General features: G+C 40.4%; 1 protein-coding gene across 1 annotated transcript; it reads left to right on the top strand.

The window, feature by feature from the left end:
• Positions 1-705: 705 nt before the first annotated feature.
• COX7C (cytochrome c oxidase subunit 7C) lies at positions 706-2,726 on the top strand. Its single transcript, XM_079703370.1, has 3 exons — positions 706-872; positions 1,656-1,784; positions 2,624-2,726. The coding sequence occupies exons 1-2, from the start codon at positions 798-800 to the stop codon at positions 1,770-1,772; spliced, it is 192 nt and encodes a 63-aa protein (XP_079559496.1). The 5' UTR covers positions 706-797; the 3' UTR covers positions 1,773-1,784; positions 2,624-2,726.
• Positions 2,727-13,767: the final 11,041 nt, after the last annotated feature.

Below are 13,767 nucleotides of genomic sequence, written 5' to 3'. Positions count from 1 at the left end.
GCCATCACTGACAAGAGAAACTTTGATGTGCATGTCCTCTTAAATTGTTTAGGTTCAGCAGGAGAACACCAATTCCTGGTCCAGGCTGGCTCCGGATCAGAGGCTGCTTTCTCCTCCACATTTCCAACATACCATACTCATAATGGCCTTGAGTTTTCTCTTCCTATTTCTGTTCTACTTAGTTCTCTATATCTCCAGGAATCCTTCCCTTCGCACTTCAACTCAGTTTTCTCTCTGAAATCCTTTGTACTGCATATTATTTGGTTATTCGTGTTTACGCTTCGTTTCCTTCCGGTGAGATAAGAGCATATACATCTCTCGCAGCGCTGGCAGAGTAGTACTGCAAATCACAGACACTTAGCATATAGTCACAAAAAAAGAAAAGGGAGAGGTTTATTTTCCTTTTCCATAAACTAGAACACACATGGTGAAACTGCTTCGCTAACTTCAGAAAAATCGTCCTAGAAACAGGCCCCAAGAACCCGGACAAGAACTCGACAAGAACTCACGTCTGGAAGAAACACTGCTGGTAAGTTTGTTCTGATCCTACCGGAACCTGGGCGAGACTACATTTCCCACAATCTTTCAGGGCCGACAAGGCGCCACGATGTTCTGAACTACAATTCCCACAATCCTCGGGGGCTGGCGCTTTGTCGCATGTTCCGAGAGCTCTGCCCCATTTCCCATCTTCCCTTTCGATCCTTGCCCACAAGGGAACAAGGTCGTCAGGCAAGGAGGCTGCAGCCATTTCTTCAGCTTTCAGTTTCTGCGCCTTTCGCAGGGCTTCCAACAGCGCTATGTTGGGACAAAGCATCCGGAGGTTCACAACCTCTGTGGTCCGTAGGAGCCACTATGAGGAGGGCCCGGGGAAGGTTAGTATGGAAGGGGCCTGGCTCCGTTGGGTAGGGGGCACTTGGCTGCGACTGGCTGAACTCCAAGGCCGCCTATGGGCCGTGGAGAGAGATGGGAAGCCGGGGTTTTGATATGGGACGTCGACTAGCATTCCAGTTCCTCCAGGGACCAGGGAGAAAGTTCAGGACCCTGGCTGCGCGCCGTAGTCGCGAAAAGGAATGAGTAGGTAAAGCCAGAGGCCTTACCTCCCACTAGTGCTCCCCCATTTCCCCCTCGCGCCCCACCCCGCCCTCAAGATATGGAGGGCCCTGAAGCGCCTGGCTGCAGGTATTGCGGCTTAAAGCCCAGCTAGAGGTCACCGGACTCGAAGTGAAAGTCATTGAAACGTTGAGGATATGAGGGCCTGTGGTGTGGGGCTAGTCTCCAACTAGTTGACGAAATTAGGGGTATTAACCGCACTCATTGAAGTTGGTTTTAGCCTCAGGTATAAATAGTTTAAATCGGGTAGTTAGCAGTAACACCCTGCGAGGGTTACCTGAAGCCTAGTATTAATGGGCCGAGAAAGGGTCTAGAGGGGTAGAGTTGATGAGTAAAACCAGGTATCTTTTTACCTTGAGTGTTTTGTGTGATGGAGGTCATAGGATTTGAAAGATAGTGTTTTAAAAAGTGTTATGGTATATGGCATATATATAACGTGATTATGGAAAAATTAGCGTTTCCTGTATACTTATTTTTGATTTATAAAATCAGATGATTTGAAGTTCAGTTTCTTTTCTCTTTTTTTCCTCTTTTTTCCCCAACAGAATATACCATTTTCAGTGGAAAACAAGTGGCGGTTACTAGCTCTGATGACTTTGTACTTTGGGTCTGGATTTGCTGCACCTTTCTATATAGTAAGACACCAACTGCTTAAAAAATAATCCATGAGACAGGTAAATAATTAATGCATTTCTAATCTTCACAGAGGTTTCCCCTTTTTTCCTTTCTTCCCTTACCACGCCCCCCAAAATCACAAATACACTGTTATGTGTTGTTGTAATTCCTGAAGTTAAGTGTGGATGTGGCATTGAGGGAGACAGGTTAAACCTATAAACAAATGTATCTTTGCCTGAAAACCAGTGTTTATTGAGTGCAGCGCTTTGTCAGGCACACTTTACATTAATAAGCTCAGGTTGGCTACCAGGCAAGACTGAGGTGGATGATGTTAACCTGATCTGAGACCAAAAAAAAAATGTTAACTTGCCCAGTATTCCATAGCTAGTGATGGTGGACCAGAATTTTTACCCAGGCAGTCTCGTTCCAGAGCTCAGGTACTTGACCAGGTAAAGTTCTAGTAAACTGATTAATGCTGATCTGTCTTGAGGGCAGTATATATTAGTGTATACCTGAAGGAATCTTGTGTGCAGCAAGATTAGCAGATTCCCAGAGTGAGAAGAAAGGACTTATTTAGTTAAATTATAATCAGAATTTTCAGCAAAAGTAACACTAAAGGAAGCTCTGTGGGATGATTGGAATAAATTCCAAAATATACTTTGGAAAAGAAAGACTTTACTTGTCTTAGTTTAGAAGGGAAATGATTTATCCAAGCCATTACTTGGGAAGACTCTGGTGCATATGATGAAGAAAATCAGTATGAATAAAGTCATGATACTGTAAACGCTTTCTGATGTACCAGTCATAAATTGAAGGACAGACAATATATTAATGAAACTACATATTTCTGTTAAATGAATGGGTTCTTTAATATCGTTTTTTATGTTTTTATTCACAGATATGAAGAGGAGCATTTTAAGATGTGCAGTCTCTTTGAAAAAAGGATCAAACTCTTGAAGTCATCATCCTAGATATGTTTGTAAATAAACTTACAGCATAAATCCTTAATGCCTCTTCTCTGAAATATGGAACATGATAATTGAGCATGTGCTTGTTTTTTTTTACATGCTCCAGTTTGCCTCATTCACCAGCCTAATACTGTTTGAATTAAGAGTCTCTTCCATAGCTTTCAACAGTGGAGACTTTGCTTTCTCCAACCAAAGTATTCATAAGGGCCACTCACAGGTATGCTGGAAAGGGGGCAGGACTCTGCAGACATGGACAGTACAAATTTACTGGTCCATCCAGAAGATGAGGTTGCTTGGCTGTTGAACTTGTCATTACATGACATATTGAGATGGAAGAGAACATGTGTAGATTCACACTGTTACCTTGGATGAATAGATTGTGTTGGATTAGGATTGGGTTTTTTTTTAGCTGCATTGGGTTTTTGTTGCTGCACTCTGGCTTTCTCCAGTTGCGGTGAGTGGGGCCTACTTCTTGTTGCAGCACGCGGGCTTTTCATTGCAGTGGCTTCTCGTTGCAGAGCATGGGCTCTAGGTGCGTGAGCTCAGTAGTTGTGGCTCGCAGGCTCTATAGCACAGGCTCAGTAGTTGTGGCACACGGGCTTAGTTGCTCCATGGCATGTGGGATCTTCCAGACCAGGGCTTGAACCCGTGTCCCGTTCATTGGCAAGCAACTTCTTTACTGCGCCACCAGGGGAGTCCCTGTGCCTACTTTTTATTTGGGTAATATTGCATTATTAGTTTCTTAATTAAATACGTGATTTAGTTTGTTTCTTGTTTTTAAATTCTGAATTTTAATTTTTGATTCCTGGGTCAGGAATTTGTTGGTAATTCATTATAAAAGAAATGCAAACTTTGTCCTGTAATTTTTTTTTTAATTTAAAGGCAGAAAAAAGATACACTTTTAGTCTTTTTTTACTTTGAGGGAGTAAATTCATTTTTCTCCATGAGTGATAATTAGTTGATCATTAGGAAAACCAGTAGTGTTAGCAGATTTAAGTTCAAGAGCTTCCTTTTTTTTCCTCTAGACCTGTACCCTAAAACTGAAATTTTTGCCATGATAAATGTGCTACTGACCAATGTTAGTCTTGTTTAGACTGAATGAAAGAACTATTTGAGGGACTTCCCTAGTGGCGCAGTGGTTAAGAATCCGCCTGCCAATGCAGGGGACGTGGGTTAGAGCCCTGGTCCAGGAAGATCCCACATGCCGTGGACCAACTAAGCCATTGTGCCACAACTACTGAAACCTACATGCCTAGAGCAAGAGAAGCCACCGCAACGAGAAGCCCACGCACCGCAACAAAGAGTAGCCCCTGCTCGCCGCAACTAGAGAAAGCCTGCGTGCGGCAACAAAGACCCAATGCAGCCATAAATAAATTAATAATTTAAAAACAAAAAACTGGCATGTAATAGCATGTGAGACAATATAGGAGATATTCCCATTTTATTCTGGAGCTTGACTAGTAGAAATGGGTTACGAGATGGCTCTGATTAGCTGTATCAGTGAATCAAAATTACGAATAATGAAATGCTGCTTACCACTTAAAATATAATGACTTAGTTCCAAGAGCTTTATATTAGGGCAGGGGGAAAGTAATTAGCTACTGAATATTTTAATCCCGGTTTGGTCACTAGAATACCTATCTTTAGGCTCTTCAGTAACTGCCTGGCAATTACTTAAATATGGATGCAATTTAGTCTAAATGACTTTGTCCAACTATTCTACGTATTTGTGTGTTGTTTTTTGATTATCCATTGATGAGTCAGATGTTCTGTGCTTGGAGAGCTTTTCTATATAACATTAATGATTTCTGCTTTTTGGAACAGTAGAAGCAAGAGTAAGAGTTTAGGGTTCATATAATTTTGAATTATTGGTTCAAATCTTTGCTAAATTACAAATTTAGCCTTCAGGGTTTTCTTGGAGGAAATGGGAATAGAGCCTTCTTCCTATTTTGAAATTCACTGAGCTATATAAAAACATTTTAAGTCCTGGCAAGTCCTAAATGAATAATTTTTTCCCCCTGATTTAAAATATATCAAGAGCCGAAAGTAACTTAGTATTTTACAGCAGGGTCTAGGTAGAAAATGTCATTTATTAAATTTCTTTCTGAATTTAGTTAAAGTATTTGAGTGGTGTACACGAATGAGAGAAAAACCTCCCTTGCCCGGGATAGGAATACGGTTTACCCCATCCCCATGAAAGGCCTTCAACAGGCTGGCTCTTAGTATGTAAGTATATTGAGTGATAGAGGCTAGACAACTTTTTAGTTTTCGTATTGGGGTTCTCCAGAAAAACAACCAACAGCATGTGTCTATAGAGAGATTTATTTTAAGGAATTGGTTCTTGAAATTGTGGGGGTTCTGTCAGGTCAACAATCTATGGGGTAAACTGAAGGTTGTAGACCCAGGGAAGAGTTGATATTCCAGTCGGAAGCCATCTGCTAACAGAATTCCCTCTTTCGGAGAAGTCTGTCTTTTTCCGTTAATGCCTTCAACTAATTGGATGTGGCTCACCCACATTATGGAGAGTAGGTTTTACTGAAACTGTTTAAGTAGTAATCTCGGGAATTCCCTAACAGTCCAGTGGTTAGGACTTCGCAGTTTCACTGCCATGGCCCAGGTTCAACTCCTAGTTGGGGAACTAAGATCCTGCAAGCTGCAGTGTCGCCAAAAAAAAAAAAAAGGTAATCTCATCCCAAAAAATATTTTAACAGAAATATCCAGAGTAATATTTGGCCAAATATCTGGACACCATGGCCCAGTCAACTTGATAATGTAAAATTAACCATCACAATTTCATATAAGCATGTGACTCCAGTTTAATTTTTTTTAAGTGTTGGCTTGAGTTTTTAAAACCATCAAAGAATATTGATTTTTTTTCAATTTTATGTATATATTTTCCCCCGCACTGGTTTTTAAAAGTTCAAGCCAACACCTAAAACCACAAGATTCCCATAAAAATCCAGATTCTCTTATAAAAGTTTACACTGGGTGGACCCATACACACTTAATGAAACTACACTAGGCCAAGTGTACCTTATGCAGAGGCTTCCCTGACTCCAGAATACCTGATTAGGGATTTTGGTTGGGGGCTGAAACCCAGGAATCATTTTAAGGAAACCAGAATTATCGTAATTAAGCTTTGGCCACCCTAATGGGAAAAATCAAAATGTCCTACATTTTGCCAGAGAAGCAGTACAAAAGGGGTTAAGAATATGGACTCAGGACTAAGATTTGACTGGATTCAAAGCCAGCCTTGACCATGTTTCAGCTCAACTAGAGACTATCTCTGCCTCAGTTTCCTTGTATATCAGAGTAACTATCTTAGGATATTGTGAAGATTAAAATAGAGTGCTTAACTCAAAAACAAGTGAGGTAGAGGAACTAAAATGGACATTGTATAAATTGTTCAAGTTAATCCCAAGGCCATTTAGCAGTTATAGATTGGTATTTTCAATTACTAAGTCTAGCTACATTTCTAACTAGTTGTCCAGCAAATAACTTCAACCTTATCCATGTCCAAAAATGCCTGGAATCATGGTAGTCAATGCAAGCTGATCATGTAATAAGCTGTCATCATCAGTAAAATTAAAACTCTTTAACATGACAGTCATTTTTCTGGTTTCAGCCTCACCCTGGCCACAGCTCCAGTTTTGTGAACTGCCTCCACATATTAACTTAGCTCAGGTGCCACCTTTTTCTGTAGTTTTCCCTTGCCAATTCCTCCCAAACATAATATACTTAAGTCTCCAGCACCCTGTAAACAGCTTTATAGTTAACCTTGGCAAGTACTGTAATCACTGATTTCCCTTCCTATATCCCATACCAACTTGTAATTTTTCTGAGACCAGGGCAGCTTTTACTTATTCATTTATACTATATGTATAATTTAAGTGATCAGTAAACATTTATTGAATGAATTACTGAATTGAAACCAAGAATAGCAAAATTACCTAAAAGCAAACCCCAGACTTTCTAGTCTGTACACCAAAATGGTGTATGTGTCAGTGTTTTCTGAAGAAAAATGAATTTTTCCCAGGTAACTTTATTAATTGAGTTCTCCAACCAAATAATAACAGTTGTTGCAGACTCAATGAGATTAAGATTTTCTGCCAAAGTGTAACTTAACTGTCACTGACCACACTGTTCAGTCCATCTGATGTTCTTTGTAGATAACCTTCCTTGAAAGAAAATGTGTATTGATTTACATTCTGACAGTAGCTGTTGGTCCTGTTTGAGACCAACATTTTGAGAAGCACTGGCTTAAAGGATTAGGGAATATGTTTTACATAACAAAGATAGAGCTCAGAGAATTTAAGGGCATTCTATCCAAACAGCCTATTGTCTGTAAACTATTTCTTTGTCATGAGATGGCTACTACAGTTCCAGGCATCCCATACAGACTTGACAATATCCAGCAAGAAAAAAATCTGTTCAAGTTATTTTTAAGAATGAAGAAAGATTTCCTAGAAGCCCACTAGCAAACTCCTTCACCATTCATTGGACACAAGGGTTATAATATATCCATTTCTAAATACAACACTAGCAAGGGAAATGACAGTCACTGCAGTGATACATTTGAGCAATTAATATTTTCTTCCAAGTCAATGTGAAAAAAGTGGAAACTGGAACAAACCAGCATTCTAATAGAAGAAACTGGCTATGGGGTGTGTAAAAGACAATGCCTGCTGCAACTATTCTGTAAAGTATACTGAGAAGATGGACCCCAATGTCAAAATGTAATAAACCTTTATTTTAGTGTAGTGAATAAATAAAGTCCATAGCATAGGTCTTTAGAGTATAATTTAAGATTAAGCTGATTTTAGAAAAGAGAAATAGTGTTGATTCTTTTTTTCTGTCTCTTCAATAGAAAATAATTTCTCTGTAGTAAATAATGAAAGCTTTTACATGATTTATACTCTGTCACATCAAACAATTAAAAAAATTTCATCCATTACAAAATGATACTTTGTTCTCATAGCTGTTAAAATTTTGTAGACCAGAAGGAACATAGCCATTTTCTTTGTATTACGTTAATACAGTGAAGATATTTTTAGTATATAATTATAATGTACAGTTAATTTTGGAGAGACTTCTTGAACTCATATTTGAATATGGGTACAAGCTATCTGGGTCTTTCTCTAACCTGGTATAGTAGTCATTAGGGCTTTTCAAGAATATGCCAGTTCTATTTCTGTATGCATGGCAGGATTGAACTCTGTCTCCTTTGCTTTGACAAATGAAAATATGAGAAGAATGATGTGTTGACACTTCATGGAAGCTTTAGAAGACAGTGTACAATTCACCAAGTTCCCTTGCTCCTGCTGCTGGGGTATAGCCTTCATTAGCCTGGGTTCCTGAGGGACTAGTAGTACAGCCCTTTGTCAAATGTATAGAATGAGCAAGAAACATTCTCATTGTTTTCAGCTCCTGGGGTTTGAGGGTTGTGACTGCAGCAAAGCTTGGCCTACCCTCACTGAAATACTTGGGTACCCCATAAGACCTTGAAAAGGATTACTTCTATATATCTCTGAATCTTTAGTTGTAGAAATCTTTGTCAACTCGATCTTCTAAGGACTCTTCAAAATTTTAAATGAATTGTATCTACAATTACAAAGATGGGTACCACACAAAAGCATGATTTGGTAGTAAGGAAAGATCTCTTTTTAGCACTTCCCATGTGTATACGAAGGCCCAGATTGATGGAGGTAAATAGCTTTCTACTTTCAAAGTGGTTTTTTGGAGCTGCAGTTTTGAGTAGCTACCTACTGTGCATTTACACCTTGTCTCTCATTTTGATGGATCCCACTTACCCGATGGGCAGCTTTGTAAAAATTAGAAAAATGTGGGCCTTCTTCCAGGTGTGCACAGCATGCCAGAGGACGCTCGCTCCCTTGTCCAGTCACCTTCATTGTGTATTGTACGTTGGAAAACAGTATAACTCAATGTAGCATTCCTGTAGAAAGTCATCTCAAATTTAGGTTTTGCAGCTAAAATTCACCATCCCCTCCCAATTTTCAGAGATCTGACAAAAGGCAGATACTACAATAATTGATATTGAATAATTCAAGATTTTTTTTTTTTTTTTTTTTTTTTTTGCTGTACGTGGGCCTCTCACTGTTGTGGCCTCTCCCGTTGAGGAGCACAGGCTCCGGACGCGCAGGCTCAGCAGCCATGGCTCACGGGCCTAGCCACTCCGCGGCATGTGGGGTCTTCCCGGACTGGGGCACGAACCCGTGTCCCCTGCATCGACAGGCGGACTCTCAACTACTGCACCACCAGGGAAGCCCTATTCAAGATTTTAATGGGCTCTATATCCTTTAGAATAAGGTTTGTCTTTTTTCTTTGCTGGATTCCAAAACTTACTACAATGCCAGGTAAATATTAGGCTTTCAACAGTTATATTTAGATAGACGGAGGTAGGATGACTATAAATTGGGTTTAATAGCATTTCCTAGTATATGAGAAGCCAGTCTAGGAAATTCTCTTTTGATGCCTAGTAACACGAGATGGTCAGTTAAATATCTATATATTGATAAATTTATCAGACTTACACCTTTAATTTGTTCAAATTAATAATATCAACAAATATTGAATAATATCTTCATCTTTATGTTCTGAAAACTTTGCTCAATGCAGTTGTATCTATAAACTATGTAGTGTGAAATCTCTTCATGCTCACTACCAAGATCAATCACACTTTCCTCAGACAGGGTATATAAGTTGAACCATATGGAACTACCAATACTACAGATGGCAATTTTTGATGGTTCAATGGTCATACATTTCCCTTCTCAGCTACTGAACCATGCATAGAGGTCCTTTTCTTCATATACATACCTATTTGGGAAGCTGTGGATTTTCCCACCAGCAGAAATTGATTAAATAGCTTGTATACACTCTGTGTAGCAGAGTTGAAACTGTTTAACCTGGGTATCATTATTACCAATTAAACAAAAAGATAATTTAAAATTCTGGGGTTTGAGGGTTGCTGCCTTTTCCCTAATAGTCAAAGCTTTGGGGGACACTGCTGTCAATTACAGTACCAACAATACTTTTTGATGCACATAATAGGATGAGTTGACAGCAAGATTCTGGCTTGCAGTGTTTACCAGTATGGAAATTAATATGAATTACCTGGGGGAAAAAATTGTTGGAATTTTAGAAAGGAAATTCTAGATATCTCCAAGTTATCACAGAAAAAAAGGGAACTTCCTGCTGTAGACAGTGTTTGTGTCCCCCTCAAAATTCGTATGTTGAAACCTGATCCCCAAAGTGACAGTATTTGCAGGTAAGGCATTTGGGATGTGATTAGATCATGATATTGGGGTCCTCATGAATGGAATTGGTGCTCTTAAAAAAGAGACCCCTGTAGGGCTTCCCTGGTGGCACAGTGGTTGAGAGTCCGCCTGCCGATGCAGGGGACATGGGTTCATGCCCCGGTCCGGGAAGATCCCACATGCCACGGAGCGGCTGGGCCCGTGAGCCATGGCCACTGAGCCTGCGCATCCGGAGCCTGTGCTCCGCAACGGGAGAGTCCACAACAGTGAGAGGCCCGCGTACCGCAAAAAAAAAAAAAAAAAAAAAAAAAAGAGACCCCTGTAAAAAATTAATAAAATCCAAAATTAAATAGAGTCGACCAGAAGGAGGAGCTCTCCCACCCTATGATAATAGCTGAGCCCAACTGGAAGAAGACCTTTTTCTTCCTCCTTCCTCCAGGTAAGGGCTCTTTGTTTACTATAGCCCTCCCAACTTTTTTTTCCTTCCTTCCTCCTGGCAAGGGCTCTTTGTTTACTATAGCCCTCCCAACTTCCTCTTCTCTCTATAAAAGCACTCTTCTTTCCTTGTCTTGTGGAGACTTGCACGTGGCTCACCATGGTTGCAGACCTAGAATTGCAATTCTTTGCTGATCCTGAATAAACCCATATTTGCTGGAGAAATATCTGACAGTCTATTTGTTTCAGGTCAGCACCCCTGAGAGTTCCCTAACCCCCTTCTGTCATTTGAGAACACAGCAAGAAGACATATCTATAAGCCAGGAAGCAGCCCCTCACCAGACACCAGATCTGCCAGCACCTTGGTCTTGGACTTCCCAGCCTCCAAAACTGTGAGAAAGTTTTCGTTGCTTATAAGCCACACAATCTGTGATATTCTGTTACAGCAACTCAAACTAAGGCACGTCCTAAGTCTAAATTTCCCCACATGCCCTCCAGAGAAATTTACTGATGAGTAGGAAATGCAAATTCACCCGTAATCTATGCCTTTAATGTAACTGTGATACTGTGATTTATAATTTCTATTTATAAATATATATATGGTCATTCAAAGGACCAAAATATATTTGTCATGTATCTTTGGTCTTTGTCCACAGTTCCTGGCTCACATCTCCCAAAACCTTTGCAATTTCCTGAGCCATAAGAGCAATGGGAGCAGTTTTGTTATAAAATTTGCTCTCTTTTCCTCAGTTCCTGAAAATACCTCAGAGCCATGAAGGTCAAATCAGTGTCTTGTTATTCATAACAGCCCCTTTCCACCACAATTGGGTTTCTGTTAATGAATGTGACTTTTGGAAAACACCTAAGGATAATGACTAGTTGCCAGGGGCAACCAACCTTGAATAGGAGGTTGGAACTTTCAGTCCTACTCCCTGATTTCTGGGGAGGTGAGAGGGGGCTAGAGGGTGAGTCAATCACCAATGGTTGATGAGTTAATGAATCATGCCTGTGTAATGAATCCTCCATAAAAACCCCAAAAGGGGCATGGTTCAGAGAGCTTCCAGGCCAAGGAACTAGAACGCTTCCACATGCCTCAATGCTGGGCTCCAAGATCCAGGAGGACAGAAGCTCCTTTGTTCTGGACTGAGCCCTAGGTACCTCTTCATCTGGCTGTTGATTGGTATCCTTTAATATCCTTTGTAATAAATCTGTAATCTAGCAATAAATGGGTTCCCTGAATTCTGTGAGCTGCTCTAGCAAATTAATCAAACCCAAGCAGGGGTATGTTGGAACCTCTGATTTACAGCCAGTTGCTCAGAAGCACAGGTAACAGCCTGAGGTTGCTATTGGCACCTGAAGGGGAAGATGGTCTAATGGGACTGGGCCCTTTACCTGTGGAATCTGATGCTATCTCTGGGTAGATAATGTCAGAATTGAGTTGAATTCTCAGACACCCTGCTGGTGTTCGAGAAGTGTTTGTGTGGGGAAGCCTACACATACACACACACACACACACACACACACACACACACTGGAATTGAGTTCAGGAACCCAAAATACTAAGAGACAGATTTTAAGTTACCTGTAAGTAGAAAACTAAGCATTCAGACTAGCAAAATCACATATAGAGCCCATACCCAAGGGGAGACTTATGCAGAGATATGGGTAAGGTCAACAGGGTATGATTGAGGGTGGAGGTAGGGAGACAGGGGATATTGGGATACAGATAAAATCACTCTCAAAAACCAGTTGCAATCTGAGTGGGAAAATACTGAGAATCAGCTTGAGATCTTGCAGATTGGAGCACTGGCTACTGTGACAATGAAAGGAAGGGACTTGAAAATGAGCAGAGCCCAAGGCAGGAGTTTCAGAATGGCACCACTTCTAGTAAATGAAAGTGTCAAGGAGATGCACCCTTGGAGGCTGGCTGGTAAACGAAGAAAAGGAAGCATGAGGGCGAAATTGTTTCCTGTAAAAATGTAGTACAAACTCAGAACACCAAGACCTCTCCCAACAAAACAAGTGCAATTTAAAAAAAAAAACAAACAAAACAGTAAGGGCTTCCCTGATGGCGCAGTAGTTGAGAGTCCGCCTGCCGATGCAGGGGACACGGGTTCGTGCCCCGGTCTGGGAAGATCCCACATGCCGTGGAGCAGCTGGGCCCGTGAGCCATGGCTGCTGAGCCTGCGCATCCAGAGCCTGTTGCTCCGCAACGGGAGAGGCCACAACAGTGAGAGGCCCACGTACCGCAAAAAAAAAAAACAAAAAAAACCCCAGTAATATTTCACCACATGAAAGAACAAAATGCCTTTGAACAAAAAACCTAGTTAGCCTCCTTAAACTCTCACTCTGGCTACGTATAATTGTATTACTAGTACAGGAAAATCCTACATCAAAGTGAATAGCCTATGACAGATAGAATTCATACAAAGTTACTATAAGAAGAAATCAGAAATTTAGATTCATAGCATTTCATTTCAGCTAATGAAAAGTCTGCTGCCAATAAACCATCCTCGAAGCAGAAGCAATCTTAACACAATCTAATCTGAATTAAATATTCTTAAACATTTGCAAATAGTGAAGGAAAAAAAAAGACACCTTGAATTTAAAAATACAAAACCTTAGAAGTTCTGGCTGGGAGGTATGAAACAATAACTGACCAAACAGGAAAAAAATAAGAAAAAAGACACAATGATCTTTGAAATTATAAGATGTCTAAGGAAGAATAGATTTCCCTGAAATTTAGTAAACGAACTGAAGGAAAGGCATAAAACAGCTAAGAAATAAACACAAAACAAAGACATAAAAAGGTAAAATTTACATACAGTGAAATGGGCACAATCTTAATAGCTATTTGGGGAGTTTAGATAAATACATACACCTACATAATGCAAATCTTAACTGTAGAAAGCTCTCTCATACTCCTTCCCAGTCAATCCCTGTTCCTATCTCCCAGAAGCAACAACTCTTTTTACTATTTACCAGATTAGCCTCTTCTAGAACTTCACAGGGTATATAATTTCTATATATGAAAGTTTCAAAGCATAAAGATGCTATAGATATATCTATTAAATGCTGTTATTTTAGGGAACACGAATATATTACTATCAATTCTAGCAGTTTCAAAGCATTTTCCAGAGAAAATCTGACCTAAGTAGTTACAGATGAGGGACTTCCCTGGTGGCACAGTGGTTAAGAATCTGCCTGCCAATGCAGGGGACACGGGTTCGATCCCTGGTCCTGGAAGATCCCACATGCTGTGGAGCAACAAAGCCCATGTGCCACAACTGCAGAGCCTGTGCTCTAGAGCCTGTGAGCCACAACAACTGAGCCCACATGCCACAACTACTGAAGCCCGCCCA

This window comes from Hyperoodon ampullatus (assembly GCF_949752795.1).
Source record: "Hyperoodon ampullatus genome assembly, chromosome: 4".
Lineage (NCBI taxonomy): Eukaryota > Metazoa > Chordata > Mammalia > Artiodactyla > Ziphiidae > Hyperoodon > Hyperoodon ampullatus.
This window is presented reverse-complemented; position numbering and strand designations above follow the sequence as displayed.